A 22,953-nucleotide genomic window follows, 5' to 3' on the forward strand; every position below is an offset into this window, starting at 1 on the left:
GTGTGAAAGTCATAGTCAGGGTCTTCCTTGACTCCAGTCTTGAATACCAGCATTACAGGTTTGTGGTTCAGCCATAAATGCATTGGTTACAGCTACAAGAACACTCACGTTGGGTTGTTTGGGTTTTTTGCAGAACAAGGAGAGGGGCCATAATAATGTCACGAAAGAAGAACTAGAATCTTGCATGATTAACCAGGTAACATTTGTTCTTTACCACACCTACAGATGTATCAGTGGTTTGGGCTTGGAAGGGAAGATTGGGAGGAAACGTTTGGTTTGCGACGTGTGAAGTGGGATCTGGGCTTTGTGCATTTAGGAAATGGTGAAATACAGACTGCTCCCAGCAAATATCAGGGACTCGTCAGGAATGCATGGGGTGCAGCACAGGGGAGCCCCAGCCTCTCCTCACTGAGCCCCCACAGCCCCAGTGCCACCCCACAAACCTGTGCTCCTAATCTCTGTAAAAGGGGGGTGTGAGCTCACCTGTGCAGTGATGTCAGGCCAACATAAACCACCAGGGATTCATCCGCATGAGTGCCGGGGTCTGGGAGCTGGGGTGGGTTTAGGGGTGACCAATGTACAGGGTTTGGGAGCTGGGGTGGGTTTAGGGGTGACCAATGTACGGGGTCTGGGAGCTGGGGTGGGTTTAGGGGTGACCAATGTACGGGGTTTGGGAGCTGGGGTGGGTTTAGGGGTGACCCATGTACTTGTTGAAGGGGAGGCTGTAACAGTTTGTGGTGCCTGGTGGAAGAGGGGCTCGGGGGGCAGTGAGGGGGATGTGAGCTCCTCGCTGACCCCACTGTGTGCTCTGCTTGCAGCCCCCTGGCTGCCCTGACTACGCCATGCTCTCCTTCATGGGCGGCTTCCACGGCAGGACCCTGGGTAAGCTGTCCCCTGTCCCCCCTCGCCCCTCAGCCTGCTGTGCTTGTCCTTAGACACATTGTACCAGTGGAGAAGCTGTGGGCTCATTAGGTTTGCCTTGGAAGCCCCACCAGTACTGGAATGTTTGAGTGACAGTAGAAATTGATTTTATGGTTTTTGAAAAATTCTTTTCAGACACGGTCTGACTTTCATTCTGAATCCACAGTTTCCTGTCTGTACTCATGAAAATCTAACTCCTGGGGTAAAATCACCACAAACATGCTGTCATTTACGTTTACTGGTTTATATCAGCTGAGTCCCTGTTCTAAGCATGTTACCTTGAGAGTGCTGTAACTGTGAGCTTGGTGAGCAGTTGTCTTTGGAGGGATGAAACCCACCTCATCTGAGCAACCTGTTCAGACTGACAGAGGTTCTCCTGCTCTTCTGGAGCAGCACATGTGGAAACTGGTGCTTAAAATCTAGAGCAATCCATTTGAGTCTGACTAAATCCAACTACCCAGTATTTCAGAAGACAGTAAAAACAGAGCAGTTAAGAGAATTCTACAGTCTGGCCATTTTTCACCTCTTGGTAGCTTTTTTCTTGTATTGGCCCTAGATGGGTATTATTTTAATTTTTCCCTCTCTGGGCTTAGGTTGCTTAGCTACAACTCACTCTAAAGCAATTCACAAACTGGACATTCCCTCACTGGACTGGCCTATTGCTCCATTTCCAAGGCTAAAGTATCCCCTGGAAGACTTTGTGAAAGAGAATCAACAGGAAGAAGCCCGTTGTTTAGAGGAGGTAAAAAATTCCCTGGCAGCTCTCTGTTGTTTTTGATTGGAAATAATGAATAGTGTTGGTGGGATTAGAGCTTTTCACTAAAAGAATGTTTTCAGGATTGGAACAGCCTGTGATTGGACCAGCATTCAGTGTTGTTTACAGTCAGACCCTTCTCCCTGCCAGCTTACTGGAATAAAGGGCTGCCTGAGTGACACCAAAGTGAAATTTCACCCTCAGAACTTCATTGTATCACAGTGACCTCGTCTGCCAGCTCTTGCCCAAGGGCCATGGGCTGAGAGCACAGTGTGGATAACCCTCTCTGCAGAGAGAACCTCTAACAGTATTTCAGCCTTTCCAGCTTTTCCATGGCAGATTCTGGCGGAAAGCTCTGACTGTGCAGGGCTGGACCTGTGAGTCCACTTAGCCAAACCTGCCTCACTCCAGAGAACACAGAAAGCACAGCAAATGGCTTCCCTGGGGCTGCTCCAGGGTAGCTTTGGTGGGAGAAATGCAATGCTGGAAGCCATTATTTTAAAAACAAACAAACAAACCAAAAAGCCAAACGTTTTCTTAGCAAGCCTGTGCTTGGCTTACTGGCCCCCTTTGGAAACCATTGCTTTGCTCAGCCTGCAGGGGCTGTGAGGGGGATTTCAAGCACAAACACACCATTAATTGCAGCAACTGGCATTAGGAGGTTAATGAGAATAATCTATCAGCCCCTTACAACAACAGGATTTTTGCACTATTTCATCTGATTAATTTTAATATGTGTGAAGTGGGTGACTGGAAATAGTGAATTTTCCAGATTATCTCTTCTAATACATTAGGAGAGTTTTGGTTTCTGCCACAAAACCCTTCCATATCACTTAGGTGGAATGACAGCAGTGGCACAGTGAGCCACAGTGGAGCTCAGCACACTGCCAGCTGAACCTGGCTAGAGCTTTCACAACACTGTAGGTAAATGTGCAATTAGTTACAGTGTGATTAGGACATGATTTAAACCAATTCAGCAACAAGAAGGCAGTGTTTAATGCTGGAGGAACCACTCGTTAGTCCTTTGTGCCACCTGGTACCTTTATAGCCAGAAACGTCCATGCAAAGTTGAAGTTCTGATGAGATTTAATCTGGCTGGGAGGAAATGTACAAATGTTCTGCAAGGAGGATGTACCATAAGTGTTTGATTTACAGGTGGAAGACCTGATTGTAAAGTACAGGAAAAAGAAGAAGATTGTGGCTGGAATCATTGTGGAACCGATACAGTCGGAGGGTGGGGACAATCATGCTTCAGATGACTTCTTCAGAAAGCTACGAGATATTGCCAGAAAGGTAATAAAACATTTCTCTGGGCACTCAGAGCTACTTAGTGGTAGCTAAACATCACCCACACATTGTGGGTGTGTCCAGAGGCTTTGCACTGCCCCAGGCTCTTGGAGGCCTCCTTGGCAGCAGTCAGGGTACAAGCAATCCCTGCTCTCTTCCATTTGATTCACATCTAATGGTTTCCTCAATCCAATAAATTACCTTCTCATTTCAAACTGAGAGAGAAATTGCTCTGATTCATTAGCTATGAATTTTGCAGGTGCATTCTTTAGGTGATCATGCTAGTTGGTTGAGGAGGTTCTCATTTCTGAAGAAGCAGGTTGTGAAAAGTATAAATTTTTAATGACATGCTTTTAATTGCAAAAACAAAAAAGCTGAAACACAGCTTGAGTCCAGCCATAATGCTGATGTTCCAATAAAACAATGAAAAGGACAGATGTCTTGGTACTTGGAATGTAAAGTCATCTATTTAGAAGCTGTGACCCTCAGTAATACTTCATCCAGCCTTTTCTTTTCCCTCAAAACATCTGTGTGCTGAAGAGATGCTGCCAAAAGTACTTAGGCATTGTTTTTAAATACAGTATTATGATATAGCTTGCTGTCCCTGTTAGAAAGTTTGGACAAAATAGTCCTTCACATAAAAACCCCACATTGCCAGCTCACATGAATAGTTCTTCCAGCAGAGTTGTCTGAAAAGGCAGCTTCTCATGCCCCCTAAACTGCCCAGCTCATGCTGCTGGTACTGCCTCTGTGCCACATAATGCCCAGCTCTGACTGGGGGGAGACTTCATGTGTCAAACAAACAAAGCCCCTAGAAATGACACTCTGCTTCCCTCAGGGGCTTTGAAAATGCCACCTCTGCTCCTCCCAGATGTTTTCAGGTATCCTCCAGAAATAAAAACATGTACTTGATGAGTATGGGTAGAAAACAAGTTTCTAGTGCCTTCCTAAAAAAACAGCTGAATTTTTAACTGTGAAATCTGACACGAGTGGCTGTGGTGGAGGGGTTGAGGAGGGGAGCTTGGGGCACTGAAGGGAGAGGAAGGAGGGGTGTTGCCTGTGCTTGGCTTGTGTTGATGTGTTCTCTAAGGGAGGTGTTTCTGGTTTGGGAAGGAGAGCTCACATTCCCTGCTCCTCACTCTGTCTCTGCAGCATGGCTGTGCTTTCCTGGTGGACGAGGTGCAGACAGGAGGTGGCTGCACGGGGAAGTTCTGGGCACACGAGCACTGGGGCCTGGATGACCCAGCTGATGTGGTAACATTCAGTAAGAAGATGATGACAGGAGGATTTTTCCACAAAGAGGAGTTCAGGCCAAACGCTGTAAGATTTTTGATGAAACTTGAACTCTGTGCTAGTTGGTGACCCCCTGAGGAGTGGCTGGATCCATGGAAGGGACAAGGTTTCCTCCAGCAGTGCAGGTTCAGCTGGATGGGACTGCTGTTTTACAGAAACCTGCTGTGTGCTCAAACAACAATTATCATCACCTCTTCACCTTTATTCCAGTTGTTGTCAATCACCAAGGTCATAAAGCTGGTAGGGGGGAAGAGGAGAACTGCGTTAAACCTAATGGAATAAACATCAGTACAAAATCCAACCACAAACTGACACCTTCTCCTGCAGGGCAACTTGGGAATTTCAGAGCTTGTATGTCAGCATTACAGATTCTGTCAGCAAGATTTCTGCTTTGCACTAATGACATTTTAGATGTAATAAATAAAAATAAAAATTTAAAAAAAAAAAAAAAAAAGTCAAATTAAGGAGAAGAACATAAAGCTTGATGTAAAAACTGTATAGATGATGCTGATTTCCGGTCATCTATAGGTGTGTTTGAGTGAGATGTCAGAGTAGCAAGACAGAGTGCACTAAATGAGAAGCATGAAGTAATCGCCCTGTGTTTCAGCTCAGCAATGGGATTTTGCTTTACAACATAAAAAACGGGGGGGGGGTTGGTGAGACTAGTGCATGCCTTTTCATAAACCACGTGTTTGTACTGCCAGTGTGATGCCTTGGTTTTCTTAATTTATAGTGATTTGCCTGTTAACATGTTCCACAACTCCTTTTCTGCCCTTTCCCAAGCCCTACCGGATTTTTAACACCTGGCTTGGAGATCCATCCAAGAACCTTATGCTTGCTGAAGTCATTAAGGTTATTAAAACAGAAGACCTTCTAAACAATGCAACTCACGCTGGGAAAGCGCTGCTGACTGGGCTGCTGGATTTGCAGGTAAGTGTTTGGAAGGATTGTAGGTAAGAAGGAGAAATTAGCTGCTGAAGGAGGATCTGACCTCACCCAGTTTAAACACTTGGACCGAGAAACTCCAGCTGGGGTCTAGACCGTTATTAGTAACTTCAACACAGGCCTGAATAACTGTGTTCCATTTGGAATTAAAGTAAACTTTCTTTTGCTGACTTAAAAATGCTAGGTTTATGTAGCTTAATCCAATATAAAGGATGATCCCCAAAATATCTGGTACTGCTAGAAGGTTTTGTTACCGTAAGCAGCTGGTATTTCCTTGTCCTGAAGTTCTTTTTAAAGGAAGGTGCTTTCATATTTTGTTCCAATTCTGCTGGGCTGTTGAAATAAGAAAATTGTATCTTTCCCTCCCTTGTTTAAGGGAAATTCCTTACAGCTTCTACTGTGGAGCTCTACAAACAGGCATTTAAGGATAAGCTTGCAGGTGCTCACCTCTCAAAGGCATTTTGCATAGAATAATCCCAAACACAGTCTCTGCTCTCTCCACACCTTTAAAACATAGCAGGCAGGAGAACAGAAACTACTATAATCTCATACTTTGGATGGCCAGAATACAACTAGCCCTGTCCAAAAGATTGCTTTTCCAAAAGATGAGGATTATGATTGAGATAAGTGATGCAGATGCTACTGGCAAGTGTCTCAGGGCAGGGTAAGAATGAGCTGGTTTGTAGCCCCAGTGCAGATGGTTCATGCTCAGGTTTTCCACTATAGATGTAAATAAGGTGTGTTACTTTTGTTCCAAAGAATATTTTACTTGGCCCAGCTGATGGATCAGATTCATTCTCCCTCCCTGCTCTGTGCTGGGCTCTGCAGGCTGAGCAGGACATGAGGCCATGTGAGCCATGCTCCACTCCAGCGGAGCGAGGAGGCAGCAGGGTTTCCACCTGGCAGAGCCAGGCTTGCCACCAGGTGCCCTCTGTTGCAGCACCTGCCATGTGCTTGTCTCTCCTGTCTGTGCAGGCTCGTTACCCCCATCTCATCAGCAGAGTGAGAGGAAGAGGAACATTCTGTTCGTTTGACACTCCAAATGATGCAACTAGAAACAAGTTAATTACAATAGCCAGAAACAAAGGTAAGAAACATTGTGTGTGGATGAGCTTCATGTGACAAAGCATTCACATGTGAAGGTAATGCTTCACATTTCCCTTTTTTTATCATGTATGAGTATTTCAGTATCACAGGACAGTAGTGGAATGACAAAGTTGGATTTAAACTTTTCTGGAGATACTTGTTGTCAGAGACCTCAGAGCAGTCTGTTGTATGGTGTGCACATATTTACCAGTCTCTGCAGGTCTGAGGTTACTGGAAGAGGTCTGTGTAGGGCATGAGTTTTTGTGACATCAGGTTCAGGGTCCTCTGCAGTGAGTTTAGGTGCCCATGGACTTCTAGAAACAGGGAAGTTAGAAGATAGTTAATATCACTCAGGAAAACACAGGGAGAAGAATGATGAGTGTTATAAATACATCATTCCTATACCTAGGAATACCTAATAATGGAGTATGAGTGCCTAAAATGGGCACAGATCTACAATGACATCCCTCTTTTCCCACAGAACTTAACAGCTGCAGACTGGCCCAGGTATCAAGAGGGGAACCTTGGGTTTTAGAGTGTAAAAGACACATTTTTTTCATTCTTGGGAGCTAAGCCAGCAGGGAGAGAAGGCAAGTGGTTTGTTTCATGGTAAATCAGGGGTCTGCTTTGAGGCAGGGTAAGCTCAGTTTAGTAATATGTGTTCTCGTTGCTCAAACATTTCTCAGAATTGATTTTGGGCTAAAAAGTGCATTTAAAGCACTGCAGGGAGATGTTTACAGGCACTATCATTAAAACTTGTCATTAGAAACTAATTCATTTAAAAACCAATGCTGAGAAAACCTCCTGTGTCTTGTTGTGGCACCAAGATACTTGACCAGGAAAGTACTGCAGCTCTGAAGTCTCGGATGCTGTTTGAGCTCTGTGCTGGATGGATTCTTTCCCTTGCTGTCAGGATTAGTCCCAATACTCCACGTGTTTTACAGAACAGCTCCAGGCACTCACAGTGTTCTAAGCTGCTGTGAAGCTTGAGGCCATTCACACCACAATGTGCTGTATCATGGTGTGGCTAGCAGGATTTGGGGAGCTTCTGTTGGCCTTCCACAGCGGGGGTATCCTCATTCAGAGACCTGAATTTTTCTGGATATTTGACAAAGATGGAAATGACTAGATGGGACCTATTCTGTTCTCATTTCAGGTGTTGTTCTGGGAGGCTGTGGAGACAGATCCATCCGTTTTCGTCCAACACTGATCTTCAAGGATCACCACGCGCACCTCTTTCTGAACATTTTCAGCGACATCTTAGCAAACTTCAAGTAAAAAGCAGTTCCCTCGCACTGAACAGCTGATTATGAAATTAGTTTGCATTAATTCATGTCTTCTCTACTTACAAGATAAGTGTAAAGTCATAAACTGAGGTTTGTGTTCTGTCTGTAATCCTGCCCAAGGCAAGTTGCTCCATGCACACGTGCCCCAGGCAGAGCATTGGCACTGGTCACCAGCAGGTACATGCAGCTGTCCCTCACTGTGCATTCCCTAGAAAATGTGGCCTGGTGCATTCCCTAGAACCTCCCTCTTCTGGCCTGGGCCATGTTAACTGCAGAGTCCTCCCTACAGACGTGTCCCTGACTCTCCATTGCCTGAGCAGGACCTGGTACAGTCTGTTTCCCCAGGTGACCCTGGTAGATTTGTGTCCAGAAGCAGCAACAAGGGTGGCCAAACACTCAGAGCCACACACCTGCCACACAGAGTGCCGTTCTCTAATGGCAGCTGGAGTAAAATCAGTGTTTCAAGGAAAGCTCTGCTTTCCACCACTGCCAAGCACAGTATTTTCCAGCTTTATTCCCTCGAGTACAGGCATGTGCCACACCAACTGTGTCAGGGCACTGTCAGCTCTGCCCAGCCTGCACTCAGTGCTTCACGGGGCGTGGTGCCCTCAGCCACACCTACAGCACTGCAAGTGGCACTGAAGCCCTTGTCCTTTCATCCTCATCATGGATGGGTTTTAAAACTTTTGACTTCTCTTACAAGCAGACTTGTACGAGAAAACTCTACCCTGAAGTATGTAATTTGACAAAGCTTAGAGAACCATGCAAAGCACATTCTTCCACTTCTGCCAGCAGTCTAGAATGATTCCAGATTATTTTATCACTTGCCCAGAACACACAATAGCCATTAATTTATCTATTATAACTTCTACACAAATACTTGAGGTATTTTGTAAAATTAAAGCAGAAATGCCATTATCTGGTATCAGAGCCACTAGTGAAGGCCTAGACCTGACTGCACATTTTTAATGCAAAGTAATTCTATTTTTGTTCTAATAGTATATTCTAAGTCATCGATACTTCAGAGATCTTCTAGAAAGCCACAGGATCAAAAAATGTGTCAACAGTTCATTAATTTGTTTCTCTTCAGAGAATTGTTTTGGATGTCTCTTTACTGTTTGCTGAAGGCTGACTTGAACTAGATCTGGTGCCTTTCTTTTTCTTTGTGAGCACCTGGATTTTGTTTACTAAGTTTAACTTTTTGTTGTGCACCAAGAAAACAGGGACCACAATGGACTTTTACAGTTGCCCTTTCAGGACCTGACGACAATTTTTAAGTTCATAATAAGAGACAGAGAAGTTAAAAGATTTCCATGTTTAATACAGCTACCAAAATGTGAAAAGGTTCCTTACCTGCTTTGAGAAGTGTTAATCATGGTTTTCCCATTTTAAAGTACTGGTATTGGGAAACTCAAGCACAGTCACTTCTGCCAGCTTAAACCCAGTGGGATTTCTGTAAACCTCTGCAGAAAGCAGAATTCTGGTGCCAGCTGGGCAGAACCTGAGCAGGTTTTTGAACAGAGGTTGTAGAAATCTGGGGGAAGGACCGGTAAAAATTGGTGTTCAACGAAACTTCATTGTCATCGCTGTCCTCATAAGCAAACTATCAGCAAAAGGAAAGTCAAACCAAGAATTGGATTTGACAGCATTTTGGGAATTAGTTTGTTCAACATATCAGTGCAGTAGTTTTAGTGAATGTCTCTAGCAAGTCTTGTACTTTTACAGAAGCAAAGGTCCAGTAATTTGAAGTCTTACCACATCTTCACTTTTATTATGACTACTCTAGGTGTTTTTATAATTTTTACTGACACTCAGTAACTGTATAATTGTGTACAATGTTGATGAAATCATTAGAGAATACATAGAAAGCACTGCAGCTAAAGCATATAAAGTTAATATTGTTTACAGCATACTGTGGACAGTGCCAAATAAATGTTTAAACAAATACTTAAGTACACTTCATGGTGTAACTAGTAACTGTACACAGATTCATAATAAATGACATCAATCATGTGTAATCAATATTCTTAAATAAAATATTTATAATTGAACTTCTCCAGGGCTTTTCATTTTATACACAGTACATGCCTAAACTGAACCATTAGTGCACATTAAATACATTCTGATGAAGATAAACCTCAAAAAAACACAGTGTTACCTGTACAGCCCACTGTATTTTTCTGCCATGGTGTTTATGCCAAGGAACATTAGGATTTATTTTGATATTGCTGTGCTGCATAGTGTCAGCCAAAATTTAAATTCACAGAACCCCATTAGGAAAAGTTCAACATGAGAAATAGTAATTCAAGGTTACCCCGTGCACTTAAATGACAATCTTACTTAACTGCCTTTGCTGATCTGCCAAGAAACAAGTGTCACTTCACAAGAGGAAGAAATAAGGAAAGAACACTCCAGATTGTTGGTGAGAGTCAGTTTATTCACCAGTTTCAAATGCAGTTAGAACTAGAAGAGGGGTGTAAGGAGTTACTTTGCTTCTGACAATTCAAAAAATGTGTTACATGTTATAGGTGATAGGTTTGGTTCTTTTGTGGGTTTAAATTCCTCATTTCTGCTGAGGTTTTGGAAAAGGAGAAATCAGACCAGTACCATGGAATAAGACCACAATCCTTCATGGAGAGAGGTGCTGCTTTTCCCGTTCCAATGAAGAATGGCAATTTCTGTAAGAAGCTCCTGAAATACTCTCCCAGCCTTTAACTTAACAGCTGAGCTACGCAGTGTCTCCTGCAGCACACACCTTTGTTTTGCCCAGTTCCACTCCCATCCTGGAGGACCCTCTGAGGCCAGGACACCTTCCCAGTTCCCTCAACTGCATGAACACAAGAGCATGTCCCTCTCTGACATTCAGCAGTACCCATCATATGGATGTACCAGACCAGCTTTAATTTCCAGAGGCTTCCCAGCCAACCTGAAATTAGCTAAAAGAAACACTGAGTTTGAAGTGAAGATGCTCTGGCAGCACCCGCATTTTGTTTCAAGAGCTTTTTCATGTTTCATAACAACCAAAGAGGCCAACTGAAACTGACAGCCAGGGTCAGCCCCAGCAATCTGGTCTCCTACAGCACAGTCCAAGGACAGTTCAGGCTTGGAATGCTGTGATGTTACTGAATCCGACATGGAACAGACACTCCTCACACCATACACAAGCTGCAAATCCTTTAATCCAGTGGGCTGTGCTTTACCACTGTGACTTCCTACACTGGGTGCACTTACAGCAGGCTTTCCAGAGGAAAAGGACAGAGGTGTGTAGTTTGGTAAAATAACTTCATGGAACAATAAGCACAATGAACATGCAACATGAAAAGTCATTGGAAATGAGCTGCTGCGTCACGAAAGTTTTCCAAATATTTGAGTAAACTTCTGTTTGTCTACAATCTGGCCATACTTAGTTGTAAAATACAAAGTATCTGCACTGTTAGACCGTTTGAACTGGTGAAGTAGCTCGTCCTTGCTATCTCCAACTTCATCCAAAGTCACCACTGTCTCTACTGGACAGTAAATATCATTACGTCTTCCCCAAAATGTCAAGTGGGCCACTCTGACGGTTTGTCCAGTCTCACTTAAGTAGATTAATCCAATAATTCTTCTCAAAAAGTAGCTCATACCATACAGCATTGCCCCAGCAAAGATGGCAATGCCAGTTGTGTATAAGAGGATATTCTGAGACACCTGACCCTGCAGGTAGAGGTAGCAGATGGGAGGCAGCATGACCATGGAGGTGGCAGTCTGCAACAGCTTCAGTCTCGACAGGACCCTGCAGTATTTTATCCCTGGGAACCTGTAGACCAGTTTGAACTCTTCTGTCCTCCCATCCACAGCCTTCTGCTGGACCGCAGCAGCCGAGGCCGAGTGGGACAGACACACAGACTGCTCTCGTGGTCTCCTGAGATAATTATCGACACCATGAAGTTGACGGGTTTGTGACTGCAAACGCTCCCACGAACCAAAACTCCGGGGCAAGCGAGCATCTTCCCTTCTCCATGACCTTGTCCAGAGCTCCTTCTGTAGACATCTCCCAAAAGCTAGTGCTGTGCAGGCTTTAGTCCTAACTGTGCAGAGCCAAGCCTGTAAGGTAAGATTCCCACCGGTCATCATTTGAGTCCTCTTTAAAACCCAATCGGTGAGCTCAGAGTTGGTCCCTAGGGCGCCTACAGACAGTAAAGCACAAACCCCATCTCACTGTAACACTAAACCAGTGTTCTGATAGGGAACTGGTGTTTGTGCTCGCATCCCTCCCTGCAGACCGAGAGGGAAAACTTTGCTAACACAACTGCTATCAGTGAGCTCAACGACCGACCTTTACACACCCCCTGCCGCTCGCTGCCTGAGCAATATCGCAGTGAAAGCCTCTTCTCCCTGGTGAAATCGGCGGCTCGTTAAATAACTACTTATCAGGAAATTCTGGGAAACAGAAAAGTGGACTAAGCAAGCACGGTAAAGGGGAGGAGAGCGCGAGCAGGCCGAAGGAGGGAGCAGACGATGGGAACGCGCAGAACTGAAGAGAAAAGGCAGGAAGGGAAGATCCGCGCTGCCCCCGCCACGCTGCAACACGCGCGCACCTGTCCGTGCAAGGACCCGTCACCGAGCGGCCCGCGGCGGAATGGAGACAGGGATGGGAAAAGGGAAGCAGACGGGACAGGGGAGAAGGAGGAGAAGGGGGAGAAGGGGGAACAGCCCGGCCCAGCCCGGCCCAGCCCGGCTCCCCCGCGCTCACCGCCGCCATGGCCCCGCCGCCTCACCGCGGCTGCGCCCCGGCCCGCGCGCGGCCCGCCGGGAGGGGCGGCCCCGCCAGCCGCAGCCATGGCGCCGCCGCCCTCAGCGCTCTGCCTCTTCGACGTGGATGGCACCCTCACGGCCCCGCGGCAGGCGAGTGCGGGACGGGCCGCGAGCCCGCGGGGAGCGGGGCGGATGGCACACCGCGTCCCGCCTTGAGAGCCGCGGGGAGCGGGGCTTATGGCACACCGCGTCCCGCCTTGAGAGCCCGCGGGGAGCGGGGCGGATGGCACACCGCGTCCCGCCTTGAGAGCCGCGGGGAGCGGGGCGGATGGCACACCGCGTCCCGCCTTGAGAACCCGCGGGGAGCGGGGCGGATGGCACACCGCGTCCCGCCTTGAGAGCCCGCGGGGAGCAGGGCTTATGGCACACCGCGTCCCGCCTTGAGAGCCCGCGGGGAGCGGGGCGGATGGCACACGGCGTCCTGCGGGGCCCGGTGTGTGCCGCTTGCCGCGGGCACACTTAGCACATTTAACGCTGCTTAAAGATCCGCGCGGTGCTGTGGGTTTATGCTGATTGTTGCGGAATGGAGGCGCTGGCCTCTGGCAAATCTGACCGCTCTGTTTTGGACCCCAGAAAATCTCGGCGGAGATGGCGGCGTTCCTGCAGCGGCTGCGGCAGAAGGTGAAGGTGGGAGTGGTGGGCGGCTCGGACTTCGCCAAGATCCGCGAGCAGCTGGGCGAGGACGGTAAGGGCCGGGCTGATGCAATCCGCGCTCGGGGGCCCGCGGGGAAACCGGGAAGGTTAAGTGGAGGTCGGAGCCCGTTCATCCCTCCCTTCCCTTGCTTTTATTTTTATTTTATTTAGTTGTCTTCCTGGTGGTGTTGTGTTGCACTCAGGCTGTGGAGAGCTGCTAATCGGCATTTGGAAAGCGCAGCCTGTTTGCTCTGTACGGGTATCTCGATATCAAATTAAGCTGTCGTTACTAATGGTGAAATCCTGGCTTGGTGACAGAACCTTGGGAGGGCTTTTTCATGCCGCTGTGTACAGTGGAGTCGTGTATGTGACATACACGTGTGGGCTGCTGAGCTGTCAAGCTCATCCCTCGAGGACCTGATTTTTTTCACTGTGGGGTTATGATGCAGCGATGGACTCCTGCCTTAGTACTTTATTCTTAATGGTGTTTACTTAATTGATGCCACTGATAGCGTCCTGTAGTGCCCAGACAGCTCAGAGTTTGTTTGCCTTCCAAGTGGTCTCCAGTAAAGCATATCATCTTGTGTTGTGCTAAAGACTCACAACACCCAGACATATGCTGAAGATTACAAACCTAAAAGGGCAGTATTTGACTTGCTCTCTAGCCAGGCTGTGTGCCAGGTTTTTGTAGTATTTGAGGTGTTTGGTAATTTCTTTATATTTAATGCAAAAAGTCATATGCTTCTAAGTAAAACCACAGGTAAGTCAAACAAATAACTTTGTGTGATTTGAGGTGTGCGTTAATCATAGTGAGAAATGGGACTGGTGCTGATCTTGTGCTTGATGCTGTGCTGCTGAAACTTTCATACTTTAGGAGCTATTGTTTGCTGTATTTTAACCTATTTAACATTTAAAACAATTGTACATTAAGCATATAGGGGAAGTGGTGAGTTACTGTCTTTTTGCTTGTTTGCAGTGATTGAAAAATATGACTACGTGTTCCCAGAAAATGGCCTGGTAGCATACAAAGATGGGAAATTCTTGAGCAAGCAGGTAAGTGTGAAATTTCCAATAGTGGGAAAAATGAATTTTCTAAATAAGATTTTGATTTATTTGTACAGTGTCGTCCTCTGTAATCACCCTTCCAAAGACCAAAATTACTGTTGCTTTCATATGTTAGTCCTGTTAATGGATCATTCATTTGGCATGTAATGTTTAACATAAGTAATGGAGAGTAAACATTTAAAAGAGGTCCTGGCTGAATTTGCTGCCTTGACCAGTGGTTCCAGTTTATTGCAGGAAGGAGCTCCATTTCTTCATGCTTGCCTGTAGCAGACATTAAGTGCAGCTTTTTGTTTAGGGCTGCTGCCTGTGGCACAGAGTTTCCTTTTGAAGCAGGTACAAGTAGGAATCGTATCAAAGGACAGTTTGGTGTTATAAAGTGAACAAAAAGACAAATGAGAGCCTTTAGTTAGTACCATGTGAGCATCAGCTGATGTGATGATGATGATTGAAGGCATGTTTTTTTCTCTGTGGTATTAACCATGCCTGATTACCCAATGTCTTGTGTTTTCCATGTGACTTGCTTTTAGAATCTCAGATTCTGGACGCTTGGTTGAATGGTGTTTGTTTTGTTAGAGCATTCAGGGCCACCTGGGCGAGGACATCCTTCAAGATGTCATCAACTACTGCCTCAGTTACATTGCAAAGATTAAACTTCCAAAGAAGAGGTATGTGCACACGGACATCTCTGTGGCCATGTTCTCCATGGGGGAGATAAGGCTCAGCTCAGGGTGCTCAGCAGAAAAATGAGTAATTTCTGCTTAGGGAACAGCGCTGTGTGTGTGAAACAGAGCTCCATCCATGCATACAAAGACAAGTTCCCAGCTGGAGCACAGGCTTTGAAATACTCATTCAGCACTTTTATGTCAGAGGGAAGGAGATTCAGTTTTGAAGTAGGAGTGTTCCCTTGCCATGTTTGGAATTCAGCAGCATAGTGTTTCCAGAGATGAGAAGTGCAGCCAGACCGGCTCTGTGTGATGTGTGAGGTGCAGCTGCTCCAGACGCTGAGATGCGCCGTGTGAGGCAGGGCAGAACATTCCCCATGTTGCTGTGGATTTTGCAGCTTCACCCCAAAAGTGACTGCCTGGCCTGTCAGGCTCTGAGGTTGGTGGGACGCTCCAGTCACACTCGTTAAACCAAGTCATACTTCTAAAAGTCAGTAAGGATGATGTTGAGCTTGCCACATTCAAAGTCCAAAAGACTTATTGGTTCCAGAGGTATCTGCATGTTTGTGGTTTATGCATACCATGAGGCAGCTGATTCCCACTGCCTTTAAAATTAAATGGAAAATAACTGTGATATTTAGTGGTTTCGGCAATTTTCTCATCTGTTTTCTGTCTTGTTAATCAATTCCCTTGCAGAGGCACTTTCATTGAGTTCCGAAATGGGATGTTAAATGTGTCCCCCATTGGAAGAAGCTGCAGCCAGGAAGAACGACTTGAGTTCTATGAACTTGATAAAGTGAGTTACCGCTCTTGAAAGATACCCAGCTCTCCTGGAGGAGGCAGTTATGGCCAGGTTATGATTTTTAAAAATCTTTTATAATTTGTGCAATTTATTTTCATTTTAATTCTTTCCATGTGGCTTAACTAATTTCCTCATTCAGACCTCAAGCAATAGACTTTTTTTTTTGCTGGAATAGCAAAGATTACTTGCAGAAGGATGGGTTTGGCTCGTGTTTTTAGTCCAATTTCCAGGGTACTGAATATCGTGCTTCTATACATGGGGTTTTTTAAAAACCTGTCCTAGGTAAAACCTTTCTTTGTAACCGGCCTGGGTCCATTCAAGTCAATAAAACCATTCTCTTGTAGAGGTGTTTTGGGGTTTTCTTTTCATTGGTAAATCAACACAGCGTGTTACTGATGTTTGGTTTTGTTTTCCTTTTCTCTTAACAGAAGGAGCATATAAGAGAGAAATTTGTAGCTGATCTACAAAGAGAATTTGCAGGCAAAGGCCTGACATTTTCTATAGGTAATACTTTGAAAGAATGTAATTTAAAACATCAATTAATTTAAATTTCATTTAAATCATACTCTTATGTCTGTGACATCCCATCCCATTTGTGGGGTTGGTTCCAGGCAAGACTGAGCCTCTTTTTCCTTTCAGGCTTTTATTGGGACATTTTAATTGAAATCCATCAACAGAGAGAACTTCATTTCTTGTCATCAGTTCATTGTCCTTTAGTGTCAGTTGTGTGACTGATTCTGCTCATATTTGGAGCATATTAGATGCCTCAGATTAGTCAGAGTTGTTTCTGTGAATCAGCTTTGATCAGAACTACTCCCTCTGTGCTGTTCCAGTTGCCCTTGGATCTTCAGCTGTACCTGCATTGTGTGGGAGGAAGGAAAGAATCCAAAAGCAGGCTTAAGGAAAAAAAAATTATAATAAGGGAGAATTAATTTTTGATGCATTTTTTTCTTTTTTACCCTCTTTCCTAATATATTTAATATATTATCACACTCCTGCCTTTTATTGTTTTTCAGAATTGCAAAGTATGGTTGGCATTAGTGCCAGAGCAGTAAGGGAAAAGTGAACTGCAGTGTAGTTGTTCTCTCTCCTTTATGTTCTAAATACCTTTGACACCTGCTTCAGTTGGGAATCATGCTCTAGGTATTGGTGAAGGCCAAGGGTTCAGAATTGGAACAGCTGTTGTCCTGTTAGGGTGTGCTGAAATGGCTAAATGGCTGATTTCTTCCCTTTCCTTCTCTGAAAGCCTTAGGAAGTCTTTGCCTATGATTTTATGGCTGTACATATATCAGTGTCTGTGTTCCTGTGTCCTTCTAAAAGTAAAGAGGTTAAATGTTATTCTTTTTTAAAGGTTCATTTGGATAGCAGTGAGTATTTGGGAACATGCTCAGACTTTATGGAATGGTTAAATAATCTCTGAATCACAGCTGTAATAACAGATACCCTATAAAATACTTTCTAGACTTGAAGGATTTAACTCCAGGGTCTGCACAACATTTCTGTGTCTTCTGCAAAGCTCCCTCTGCCTAAAATCTTAGTCAGTTTAGCCTTTTACTTCCTTTCTCTTCAGAAGTACATTCTGTTAATGAAACAAGTCTTGGTTCCTCTCTCTCCTAGGAGGGCAGATAAGCATCGATGTGTTCCCAGATGGCTGGGATAAAAGGTACTGCTTAGGAATTGTTGCCAAGGATGGATACAAGACTATTTACTTCTTTGGAGACAAGACCATGCCAGTGAGTACATTAGTTTGATATACTAATTTGAGAGCTGCTGTAGTTAAACCTCAAGGACTGTAGGTTCTAACCTTATAACCTTAGTCCTGACAAGAGCTGGGGTCAGGATATAAACGTGTCCGTGTTTACCTGGCTGCAGCTGGGAAGTTCTCCTTCTGTTTCCTGAAGTGAACACAGGGTTCTTGCCTTAACAGAGGTTGTTTTAAAAATGAACTTCTGTAATTCTGCTAAGCTCTTAGGTGACATGACTCTGTGAACCTGATTGTCCTGCTTGGTCAGTGTAGATTTATTCTTCTTGTTGGCTGGTGTTTAATAAACATGTATTTCCTGTCCTGTTTAACACTCTGCCTTGCTCACTCTGTCTTCACCCTGGGGAACTGAACAGATTCCTTTGTTCCTCATCATGAGGCGCTCTGCAGGGCAATTCAGAGGCTTTTAAAAATCCTGAACAGAGACCTGACAAGAGCTTGTGAGGGCAGTGTCAGGCACAAGGACTTGCTTGAAATTAAAGCTGTCTGAATATGGCCAAGGCACAGTGTCAGGCTAAGTTTTATAAGAAAAGGCTTAGTTTTATAAGAACTCGCAGTTATAAAACTCTTAAGTTACACAGGACTTTATACATTTTAAAAGGTGAGGTTTTATAAGAAAAAGACAAGCTTGAAATTAAAGGGTTTTTTCCTGACATCAGATATAAAAGTCACTGCCTGTCCCTCTGGCACAGAGCTTACAGACAGTTCATTTTAAACCCTCTAAGTGGCAGTGCAGCATTTCCAGAGCATTGAAGTACTAAGAGCTGATGCTGACTCAGTGAAAGCAGTGTGGCAAACAGGAATTTGGGAATGAAGCTATGGATTTTGGGGACCTCTGCTCATACAGGGGCACTGCTGTTTGTCACTGAGCCTAATCACTGCAGGCCCTTGGGAGAAGTCCATTCTTTCCCTGTTTCCCTTCATGTGTCCCTTTTTGTGACTGTTAAATAAGTCCCTTTTTGTGACTGTTTTGCTTTATGTTAAATAAGATTAAATCCTCTTTTTCTTCCAGGGAGGGAATGACTATGAAATTTTCACAGACTCCAGAACAGAAGGCCACAGTGTCACATCCCCACAGGATACAAGAAGAATCTGTGAAGAGCTGTTTTTTAAATAAAAGACTTTGACAGTTTGCACTTCCAAGACGGTTAAAACAGCAAAATACCTTGAAACATCATCTTCATTCTGTATTGGTTTTTTGTAATTGGTCTTGAATAGCAGGTGCTTTGCAGGTCAGTCATTACTGAAGGGAAATAATTTAATTGCAGACCCCTTGCTGACTGGGGGAACACAGCAGAGCTCATTTAGCAGCATCCTTTCAGTTTCCAATCGCATAAATTGTTTTCTTTTTGCTTGGTTGTGGGGTTTGGGTTGGGTTATATTTTGGGTTGGTTTTTAAGATACCTGTTTTAATTAGTTAAGGAAGTTTTTAAACTTCCTTAACTAACTAATTACCATTTAGGGAGGGAACGGGAGGCATAATCTGCCTCTCATTAATTCATGGTCTCAAAATTGCCTGCAAGGTTTAATCCCTAGGGGTTTTTTAAAGTTGAGGCTGTTTTTTAAAAGATATGGTTGTTGTTGTTTTTTTAAATACTTACCTTGTGCTATATGAATTAACAAGAAGTACAAGACAGTTGGGATTTTCTTGTCTAAAACTGGAAGATGAGCAGAAGGGAAAGGTTTTATTTCTTCCTGGGGTTGGGAAGATGGCACTGAAGTAGAAGTTCAGAGCCCTGACTGCCATCCCTGGGAATGCTGGACCAGCTGTTGCCAAAGTTCCCTCCTCAGGGTGGATGTGGTGCCAAGGTACCAGTCAGGTCATGGTACCTACGTTCTTTGCAGACCAAATCTAAAAAATCATTTGTAAAAATTAATTAAAATAGCTTCAGCACATTAGCAAAATATATTTCTGTCATTTTCTGAGATTCCTGATTAAGGCATTAAGTGTTGGTGAGATTTTTCGTACTATAAAAATGACCTAAATTATGTTTATATTAAAATTCAAGTCAATGTCTGACACTCTGTGTAACTGTTAATATTATTTTTCTCATCTGGCATTAGAATAGTAATCATGAGTATGAATGGTTTGATTTAGTAAAGGAGAATAAAATCATGAAGAAATACTGTTTCCACTTGTCATTTTGGTAAATAAAATACTTAAAGCAGACTTGTTGCATGCTGCCTGTCTGTACAAAGAAATGGGTAATTTAAATCTTTCCAGGTTCATGGGATACTTGCACAGTAAAAAAACAGAGAATAGAATCTTTGTGTACCATATGAAATCCCCAAAAGAGCTTACAAAAAAAGAGGGGGAGCTGCCATGCACCTCATGCACCAAAACTGTTTTGTCTTCTAGCACACTTCCCTAGCTCATTCCTGTTTTAAATTAGGGGGCTGACTTAGGACCAGAACCATCCCTAGTGTAGGAATGCTGTTCAGGGACTGGAATTTTAAGAGCTGCTGTGCTGTGTGTACTCCATGTCCTGTACCTGAGACTTGGTTATTTTACTGCAGGCTTGGTGCAGTATTGGCAGAAAGTTACCAGTGCAAAATACCCTGTGCAGGACCAAAGCCAGGTTTGTTTTCAGCCCCAAACACAACATTTCTGGCTGCTCTGTTCTGGGAGCCTCTCCTGACATGTCCTGGCTTTACTATTTCCTAATTGTTCTGCTAACTGCAGCCAGTGGATGTGAAAACATTTCCTTAAATCAGACTTAAATGTCACCACATTGGTTGCATGTGCAGGCACCTGCGTTCTCCTTTAAAGCTGATCCCCTTCAGCACCAGCTACCCAGGGAGCAGACTGGAAACACATTAAAGCACTGAAATTGTTGCATTTATTGTAAAGGAAGCAGGGGGTGATACTCCCAACACACTGCACAATGATAAACCCACCACTACCAAGGCTCATGGGTCATAAAAAACAAACCCAAACCCACTACACCGTGGTGTAACACAGGTACAGCTAAGGGAAAACAAGCCAGCACAGCACTTCTGACCCCACACCCCTGTGCTGTCACATCACACCTCGGAACAGATCAGCTGCTGTGAAAGGCTCAGGACAGGTCCTGACAGCGAGCACCTCTTGGTGAAGCTCCAAATACACAACTGAAGCTGCACAGTTTTATACAACTAACAAGAGCTGTTCCTTTTTTTAATTTTTTATTCGCAAAGTCAATAAAAATCCACTGTTAGGAACATGACAGAGAAAAATGCTTCATTTGAAAAAAAACAAGTGGAAGGCAAATAGGAATGAAACCAATTTAGTAGCACTACATCTACATGAAGAGTCTGGGGAAGGGTGGCCTTATCACATCCTACCAAACGAGTTTGCCAGGGAAACAGAGGCAGAATCTACTTCACCAAGACAGCTGAGCCTGTTGAGTAACTCATACAGTATTTAGCACACAGGCACCTGGGCAGCACACACCTGCTGTGCAGCTGTGCTGCCTGCCCACTGGTGCACCATGGCAGTCAGCTGTGTGCACTCGAGAAGGCAAATCATCAGCCTTGTCACAATTCAGACACTCAGAGGCTATGAAGTATCCACTACTCTACGGTATTCTACCACTCACCTTGAAGCAAATTTAAATTTGGGATGGATTTTTTTCTTTTTTAATACTGGCCTATAAAATCTGTTGCTAATCAACCATCAAGGCACCTAAGTAAATTCACAAACAACCCCAGCTTCACCAGTTCAACACAGTTTCCACACCTGTGCAGCCACACTTTTGCAGTGGTGCACCTGTTGGGCACTGGAGCGTAACCACCTGGTGGAGATTTTCCACCCTGTGGCAGCTGCTCTCTTTGTGAACTTCCCTCCATGAGGAAAACAAATCAGCAAGGAACACCTCTGTCTGTCAATCCAAGGCATTCAGGCACTGTTATCAGCGATAAAGGGACTGCAGCCCCAGAAGAGCAGCCCAAGGGAACACAGGGCTCACACAACACCCAGGGCTCAGAGCTGTGCTTGACCACCTGCGCTAGAAGAGCTCTCCTGGAAATCTCTCCCCCCTTCCCCTGGGCATTTCCTGGAATCAGTTCACAAGACAAAAGAAAACCCAAACCTCCCCTCCTCCACCAAGCACACAAACTAGGTCTCTTTAAATACATTTCTTGTAAACACATTACGCTAGATATTTTTTCATCAGCATTTGAATTGCCTTTTTTTTTTTTTTTTTTTTTTTTTTAAATCAGGCCAGCTGTAAAAAAAAATGATAATTTTGGCCTGCTTCTGCTTTATTGACAATGCAGTATTTCCTCACGCACAGTATCCTTCAGCCAGGTCCTGCAGCCAGTTGTTGAGCAGAGCCCGCGCTAGCAGCGGCGTTCCAGGGGACACCTCAGGAGCTGATGACATGGCCTGACCACGTCTCGTGCTTGGTGCCAGGGGCCAGGTGGGTGATCACCACCTCCACTGCCTGCAGCTTCTCGTTCTTGGGAGGGATGGTGCACATCTTGTAGGTGACCTCGTCGCCTGCCACGGGAACGTACTCGCCTTCAATGCTGGGGAGGGAAGCTCCAGTTAGTCACGAATCATGTAAATGCTCGTTCTCTTCTGCAGCTTACTGAAATTTTTACCGTAGTTGTTATCTTAGGTGCTCAAAGTACTTCAGGGATTTTAAAGAGCCTGCCATCCATCAAAGTCTGAGGTTGATTTTGGTTGTCTTGCAGTGAAATCCTACAAAAATACTACAAACACCACCGTGGCCCTAAAAAAATCAATCAAATACAAGAAGTACAAAATAAAACCCAATAAAACCCACAAAAATCCCCACTCTAATCTGCCTTAAAGAATACTCAGGTGAACCCAGGCTTGCGCTGAGAACTGTGCACCAGCACCTCACCTGCAACAGCACTAGAGGGCAGGGCTGCCACTGGCTGCCACTCCCTTTGAGGACAGGTTTTTAAACTAAAGAAAGTTTGATCTCTTTTGGGTTGGTTTCCCCCCCACTTCTCACTTAAGCTTTTGAAGATTCAGCTTGTTGTTTTTTCCCTTTTTTTCCTCAAAAAGAATTGTACCACATAATGACAAGATTTTACCTTTCAGTTACTCCAGTGTAACAGAGTTTGTGGTGTGAAATAAAAAAGGAGCCCAAGTGACATATGGTATCAAATATTTCAAAATTACTTGCTGTGAGAAAAGAGAGTTCTGCTATGCTCATGTGTTAGCCTGCAGAAACACTTGCCCAGCACTCGGGGAGATTTCCAGGACACTCCTAGCTGGCGTTCTCAGAGTGATGCCAGGGGATGCTGGAAGACCTGCTCTGTGCTACTGCACTGTGAGTCCGTGTTTGAATCAGTGGGAGATACCAAAAGGGCTTCTGAACCTTCTGATCAGAACAAGGTGCTGATGAAACAGAGAGCTGTAAAGTGTAAGAGCCTTCCTCACCTCCACCCAGTGTTTGAGATCAGAGCTTTGTAATAAAAATCCCAGCGTGTGCCGCTGAACACGGCAGAGATTCCTCCTGCATTGCCATGAGGCTCTGACAGTACAGAAGATTTCTTTCTTTAAATATACCTACATGGGCCCATGCTCAGCTTCCCCTGCCCTGACAGCCTAGGCTATGCAATTCTCATTGAAGGTTTTCAGTGTTTCTCACTGTATTTGGGAACAGATCAACACTAATTCAACAAATTCTACTGGATGCCAAATTGGT

At 44.7% G+C, this 22,953-nt stretch overlaps 4 protein-coding genes across 7 annotated transcripts in view; 2 read left to right on the forward strand and 2 right to left on the reverse strand.

Annotated features, from left to right (window-relative positions):
* The window catches only part of ABAT (4-aminobutyrate aminotransferase), a 50,783-nt gene extending 41,160 nt beyond the window's left edge, over positions 1 to 9,623 (forward strand). For all 4 annotated transcript variants that reach the window (XM_040078758.2, XM_040078761.2, XM_040078760.2 and 1 more), the window contains exons 9-16: positions 134 to 196; positions 819 to 882; positions 1,515 to 1,663; positions 2,831 to 2,968; positions 4,115 to 4,282; positions 5,039 to 5,185; positions 6,176 to 6,287; positions 7,443 to 9,623. In XM_040078758.2, coding sequence (XP_039934692.1) covers positions 134 to 196; positions 819 to 882; positions 1,515 to 1,663; positions 2,831 to 2,968; positions 4,115 to 4,282; positions 5,039 to 5,185; positions 6,176 to 6,287; positions 7,443 to 7,564 — 963 coding nt within the window. In that variant the 3' untranslated portion in view covers positions 7,565 to 9,623. The remainder of the gene's footprint in view (positions 1 to 133; positions 197 to 818; positions 883 to 1,514; positions 1,664 to 2,830; positions 2,969 to 4,114; positions 4,283 to 5,038; positions 5,186 to 6,175; positions 6,288 to 7,442) is intronic.
* Positions 9,624 to 9,991: 368 nt separating this feature from the next.
* TMEM186 (transmembrane protein 186) lies at positions 9,992 to 12,324 on the reverse strand. The gene is made up of 2 exons (XM_040078762.2): positions 12,305 to 12,324; positions 9,992 to 11,655 (listed from the first exon to the last, which is right to left on the reverse strand). The coding sequence occupies exons 1-2, from the start codon at positions 12,311 to 12,313 to the stop codon at positions 10,918 to 10,920; spliced, it is 747 nt and encodes a 248-aa protein (XP_039934696.1). The 5' UTR covers positions 12,314 to 12,324; the 3' UTR covers positions 9,992 to 10,917.
* A 41-nt stretch (positions 12,325 to 12,365) lies between these two features.
* PMM2 (phosphomannomutase 2) lies at positions 12,366 to 19,477 on the forward strand. Its single transcript, XM_040079493.2, has 8 exons — positions 12,366 to 12,456; positions 12,940 to 13,051; positions 13,976 to 14,052; positions 14,638 to 14,729; positions 15,423 to 15,522; positions 15,957 to 16,032; positions 17,146 to 17,261; positions 18,303 to 19,477. Exons 1-8 carry the CDS (start codon positions 12,391 to 12,393, stop codon positions 18,405 to 18,407), a joined length of 744 nt encoding a protein of 247 aa, XP_039935427.1. The 5' UTR covers positions 12,366 to 12,390; the 3' UTR covers positions 18,408 to 19,477.
* Positions 19,478 to 20,438: 961 nt separating this feature from the next.
* Positions 20,439 to 22,953, reverse strand: part of CARHSP1 (calcium regulated heat stable protein 1) — a 34,528-nt gene continuing 32,013 nt past the window's right edge. The window contains exon 4 of the mRNA XM_040079181.1: positions 20,439 to 21,799. Coding sequence (XP_039935115.1) covers positions 21,637 to 21,799 — 163 coding nt within the window. The 3' untranslated portion in view covers positions 20,439 to 21,636. The remainder of the gene's footprint in view (positions 21,800 to 22,953) is intronic.

Source organism: Hirundo rustica, chromosome 15 (assembly GCF_015227805.2).
Source record: "Hirundo rustica isolate bHirRus1 chromosome 15, bHirRus1.pri.v3, whole genome shotgun sequence".
Lineage (NCBI taxonomy): Eukaryota > Metazoa > Chordata > Aves > Passeriformes > Hirundinidae > Hirundo > Hirundo rustica.